At 39.2% G+C, this 6,000-nt stretch overlaps 1 protein-coding gene across 1 annotated transcript in view; it reads right to left on the bottom strand.

Annotated features, from left to right (window-relative positions):
* Positions 1 to 2,887: 2,887 nt before the first annotated feature.
* FAM83B (family with sequence similarity 83, member B) overlaps positions 2,888 to 6,000 on the bottom strand; it is a 39,754-nt gene continuing 36,641 nt past the window's right edge. The window contains exon 4 of the mRNA XM_010140651.1: positions 2,888 to 5,246. Within this exon, the coding sequence (XP_010138953.1) occupies positions 2,888 to 5,246 (2,359 nt within the window). The remainder of the gene's footprint in view (positions 5,247 to 6,000) is intronic.

The raw sequence follows: 6,000 nt of genomic DNA, 5'->3' as shown, positions 1-6,000 counted from the left end.
TTAATTTTTCTTCATTTTAAACCTTTCTTTATATGTGGTTCATGTTTGTTAGCATGAACAGAGAGTGCAGTTCAAGCACATTAATAAGGTACAATATGAGGTGGCAAAAACTGGTTATTACAAGGCTGAAAAAATGAAGCAATTCATTCACTGGGTATTACGACTGTGTGTAGGGGTGGTTTACTTACAACACGAATTGCACGCCCAGCGTATGAGAAGCCTGTATCTCCTGGCTTCACTCTGGTGCCAGTGGTGCTCCTGAGGGCCATGCTCAGCATTCCATAACTCTGATGAGCTTTTGCTAGACCTATTATGGTGCCTATGGAGTTACTTAATGTGGAAGTGACACATCATTTTTTATGGGTTTCACAACTCCCCATTGGCCAAATGACTGTCATGCACAGCAACAACTATTTCTTCACAGACTTACAAAACTGGGAGTGTATTGAGTGTGTGGGGAGTCTAACCTGCAAAGTGCAGAGCACATTTAGGACATAGTAAACAAAAAGCACCTCTTTGGAAAAGCAGAGACATCAAGACAAGCTATGGGAAAATGAAGTTCAAAAATATAAACTCTGTTTTCCCCACCAGAAATGTGCATATCCTTTTTCTTTGCTGGTACCTTTTTTTTCCTCCCATAATTTTCCTTTCTATGTTGTGAACAGCTGGGTTCCCACAGGGACATGACGTAAATCAGACAGGACCGACTGGGCAGTTTTCCTACTTTTAACACACAGTTCTGGAGGGAAGAATATAACAGTTGGTCCTCACACTAGCTGTGGCGTTCCCCAGTCTGCTCCCCCACTTTGAAAGCCACAGCTGCAGGAAGGGCATTGGGCATGCTGTCAGAGCCTTGTGCTCCCAAGCTCTTGTAACATTTCAAAACCTGGTGTCAGTACATTAAGCGTCTGATCCTGCTTCTACTAAGGTCACAGGACCCAGAGTGGAGTCTCGATGAGAAGCAGATTTCAGTATAAAATCTCTTCCCAGGGCCATAGGTAGAAGAGAAGAATGAACTCAATCTAGCTGGTGCATTAAATGTCTTTTGGATGTTTTTTTCTAAAGTCAAGACCTTCACAGTGGGACTCCCTCCATGGAACACTGTAGGACCTTTCAGATCTAAGAGTGAAGTGGTCTCCTAAAATATACTCCTGAAAGATGAAGATCCTGTATAAGAATTAAAAGCTTTCAGCAATGAAAATTTCTGAATTTGGAACAAAACTGTCACAGAGCATCTTGCAGCTAAATGGTTATGGCATTCTTCTACGAGACGAACTCCACACCCAGGAGGGCATCAGCCAGCTGCATGTTCTGTCTGCACACTGCAGATGAGAAGTGGATGCCATGCTACTGCCCAAACCCATCATCCTGCCTGTTTCTTTTACAAGCACTAACCTGGAATAGTCCCTTAATATCAAGATATTTTTTATGACTGAGAGGCTTGGATGAACAAAAATGTGTCCCTTAGACTGCAGATGAGTGCCTAAATACCTTCATTCATAAGCTTGGTTCTATCGTCGTTCACTGATACTTTCATTGGCTTAGGAGAGATGTCTTATTGTTTGATGTGGTGACTTTTACAAATCTCATTCTTAGATGCCTATCTGCTCACGGCCTTGTAATATTCATCCTGACATAAGGCAGCATTGCAGGGCTGAGCTTTCAATCTCCCTCACACACCTAGCCTAAGCACTTGCAACCTTATTTAAAAAATTAGGCTATTAAAGTCAAAGTTGCCAATATATCTGGCAACATTAAAACAGACTGTTGCATGTGAAATTCAAAAACTTACCTGAGAAATCCAAGTCCACAGAGAATTCTTTTGGAAACACCAAATAGAAAAATATAACAAAATGCTATTTTTAGAAAATATTACAGAATACTGGCATGTTATACTAATGTAATTATCCCACTGAAATTTAAACTACTTGCAAGTTATGTCCAAGGCACCTCTTTTATACAGTTTTTTAAAATGTTCATTCTACATTCACACTAGTTTAACAATGTAAACAAGTCTGTGAAAGCTCAGATTAAGGTCACTTTAAGACCTGTGTGAAAAATACTTCAGAAAAATATCATATTACATGGAAAATTCAATAAAGTTAGATAGATCCATCTGCTGTCCAAACAGTTTGATAGATGCTGTGGGGTAAACTATTAAAAAGATGAAGCCTAAAAAAGGTTTTCAAATATTAGTTTACAGATAAGTAATGTGCAATGCATTAAAATTTGTTTTTGTCATTTGAATGTGTACATAAATGCTGGAAAAAAATGCAAGCCACTATTCCTAGTGCTATCCTATTTTTAAAAGGCAAATCTTTGAAACTACTATTTGATGTTTAAAAACATTCTCCATCTTTCTTTCCCCACAATCAATCTTACAATATGCTAGTCCTTTCTTCACAAGGAAAATGTATAAAATTAATCTTACAATATAAACACTATAAACAACTCCCTTAAGACATCTTCTGGACACAGTTTCTGTAAAGACTTATTGTAACAATTTTAGCATAGTTATGTAAAAATATGTACACTCATTCCAAAGTGCTAGACCCAAGAAGAAACCCAAGTAAGCTCTACAAAAGTTGCCCGCAGTCTTGTCCAGTTAAGATTACGTCCAGCTTTGGTAGTTCAGCTGTATTTCAACACAATCAACAACAGTTTTCACAGAATCAGAGAATCCCAGGTTGGAAGGGACCTCAGTGATCATCTGGGCCAGCCCTTCTTGGCAAAAGCACAGTCATGCTGTGCATGATGGCCCAGCACTCTGGCCAGCAAATTTTAAAAGTGTCCAATGTCAGGGAAATTCACCACTTCCCTGGGGAGATTAATCCAATGGCTGACCATTCTCATTAAGAAAATTTTTCCTCTTGTGTCCTCTTGCATTTTACTTGCTTTTGTGTAGGAAGCTGCCAAACTTCTGCATGAATCCTCTCAGTTTATTTTCATTAGGCTGCAATGGATGGTAAGCAGTTGAGTTATAGCTGACCAGGTGATTACTCCTGCCATAACTATTCCCTAAGGTCTTGCTTTTGATATCTGAGAGATGCGAAGTGCTGTTGCATGCATTTCCTGCAGGCTGGCTAGCGTTTTCCATCTTGCAGAATGGCTCGAAGCGGCTATAAACACGCCTTTCACTCAATCGAGGTCTTAGCTCCTCTTGGCGTTTTGAGCTTGCCAGCTGTGGTGTCACTGAACTTGCTCTCTGAAGAGCAGAAACAGGGGCACTTTCTGGAGCAGTATTTGTGGAAATTTCCTTTATGTCTTGATACTGAATCTGTTCTGTATTAAATCTTGGGGCAGATGCATCTCCTGCAGTTTCTATGAACTTACTTTCACGGGGGCACAAGAGAGGACACTTTCTATTGCTTTCATCAGATGGAGGTTTTTGAGGTTTTGGTGACTTTGGAGACTTTGGAGACTTTGTCGGGCTCCCGGTGACATCTTCTTTACTTTTGCTCAAGCTACCTTGAGAATTCGATGATGTGTTTCGCTTTCTCCTTGGGGAAGAATCTGTCTTATTCTCAGAAATCTTTGGTTTTTGATTCTCTTCTTCAGAAACCAATGTGTCAGAGCTACTACACATTCTGTAAAAGGCAGGACCTTTGTTTTTTGACAAGTTTTCCTTCTTGTCTGGTGTGAGATTGAGAAGTGATCGCAGTTTCTGGGATCCTTTCTTTAGAAAACTTGGGGAATTCTTACTTTCTTTCTTTGATGTGCAATCCTTACAAGACTCCTCTTTGCTAGCTTCAGTGAGAGCAGCCATAGAGATTGCCTTGCTAGCAGCAGGGCCCTTTAGATCTCCTTTGAGGTCCTTCTCTTCCTGTGGCAAGTGGTTGGTCACACTGTGCAAACTTTTAGAACTCTTCAGCACGTCTTCTGGAAGTTTTGGACTAACTGGCTCCTTAAGTCTATGCCTAGTCAATGTGCTGTAAATGTAACTGGATGCATGTTTGTTGGCACTAGGGTCCAATACGGACTTTGAATTAAACATGGGAAAGCTTCTCCTTTTCAGCATATTTTCATTTTGAGGGTTCTTCATATTTTCTGCATGTTTTTCTGCACACAGTGTCGTGTACAAGTAGAGAGATGAGTTGCCCATTGCATTTGAATTTACACTAGGTTTTGCATCGTCTGCAATATGAACTCTGTGTGGTTTTTGTGCATCTGATTTAAGTGGGATGTTTGTGCTAAGCTCTTCTAAAATATTATCTGTTCCATTTTCCACACTTGGAGCATGATTAGACGTCCCTTTAGGTGTTGCGCTTCCTTCTGACCCGATTATAGTTGAATTTGAAGAACTTGCACAGCTGCTTACTTCCTGCTGTTCAGGTAAAGTTGGCTGAAACACCAATGATGACCGTAAGCGAGAATGAGAATACAGCGCATGAGCTTTAATATTTTCAGCTGTGTCACAGCTGTCATATCTGTCTCCCAAGGCCGATCCATTAGACTCTACTGGATAATCTGACTGATCATTCAAATAGGACTTAATCCGCCAGTTACGTAGGAATGATTTTGTTGTGTGTTCGAGGGTTGGCATCCTCTGCTGCAGATGGCGGATATGATTATCTGTCCCATTAAAAGATCTCCGTACAATTGAATTCCTTTCTGCAAGATTTACCTTTGGGCGTGAAAACTGATCAGCAAAACTTTGCTGGGGTGTACTGTAGTTATTTGCATATCCTCCTCGTAATGAAGAAACAATACTAAGGCTATCAGACGGCATTTTCCAAGTATTTGATGGATTGTTGGCCCTATTAATAGCTCTGTTGAGCAATAGATAAGGTGTCCTTTCTGGCTTCTCCCCAGCATAACTGTGTCTCTTCCAGTGCTCATTTTTTTCACTAGGTTGATACTGCTGGATTGGATTTTGCATATTAAAGCCTAGATGAAATGGTTGTTTATTATAGGCTTGATTTCTCAAGCCATATTTATCTATTTCATTTACTGCATATATTCCATGAGTTTTCCAACAAACAGAATCTATCTTGTGAACCTTGTCTTGCCTACCAAAAAGGTTTCTTTGGCTAGAAACTGAAGCCAAGGAAGACACTGAGTGTTGGTATGTATCATTATCCCAGAGTGTCCTGCGACTGTTTACACGTGCTAATTCTGGGGCAAATGAACTAGGAACAGAAGAACGGGCGTACAGTGTCCTAAACTCTTCATCAAAGGATTCAACCAGCTGTCCTGTGATAACTTGAACCATACTGAGGTTGGTTTTTTCAAATGACCACATAAAGCTGAAAGAAGAACAAATGACCATTAGAAACAGTTGTTTTGAACTGAAGCATTATACCAATCCTTTTTTGTAAGAAAGCTTCCACACAAACCTGGATTTTGTACAAACAGTTTCTAAATAAATAAATAAATACTGGGCATGATTCATGCAATTTAGAGTTGGAAGGTCTACTCTAATACCAGTTGAACTCAGGTAGACTGCTTTTAGCAGCAGCAGAAATGAGTCTATAACTACTTAATTTTCCTTATAAAAAGTGGGTATTGCAAAAAAACTACATTTGAAATGAACTGCTTCAGCAGTTCAGAATGTACTTCATACTAAACAAACTTTCAAGCAGATGCACCGCAGAATTGTTAAAAAAGTCTACACTTTCTATGATGCACACCAGACTGGATACGAATATTTCTTTTAATTGCAATGATGACGTCTGATGAAGGAAATTTTCCTCTTTTCTGTTGTACTTAGACAGGCTGAAAACATGCTCAAAGCTCAGTAGTTATAGCTACTTTACAGATATAAAATGAGATAAAATACATGAACGTGTACATGAAAAATGCTTCAAAAAGCCTAATAGCATGGTGTCAAAAGTATGCAGTTAGTAGCTTACAACAAAGAAAAAAATCTGTTTTCAATCCTATTTTCATGAAAAAAAGTGAAAAAATAATTAAATTAATGAACTTGTTTTGTTTGTATTTGTCTTCTGGATGTTAGAAAATAGGCTGGTTGCATTCATCTAAATAGCTTACTGATTTCAT

The sequence above is a fragment of the Buceros rhinoceros genome, unplaced genomic scaffold, assembly GCF_000710305.1.
Source record: "Buceros rhinoceros silvestris isolate BGI_N320 unplaced genomic scaffold, ASM71030v1 scaffold10147, whole genome shotgun sequence".
NCBI classification, from domain to species: Eukaryota; Metazoa; Chordata; class Aves; order Bucerotiformes; family Bucerotidae; genus Buceros; species Buceros rhinoceros.
The sequence above is the reverse complement of the archived record's forward strand: the minus strand, read 5'-3'. Positions and strand labels throughout refer to the sequence as shown.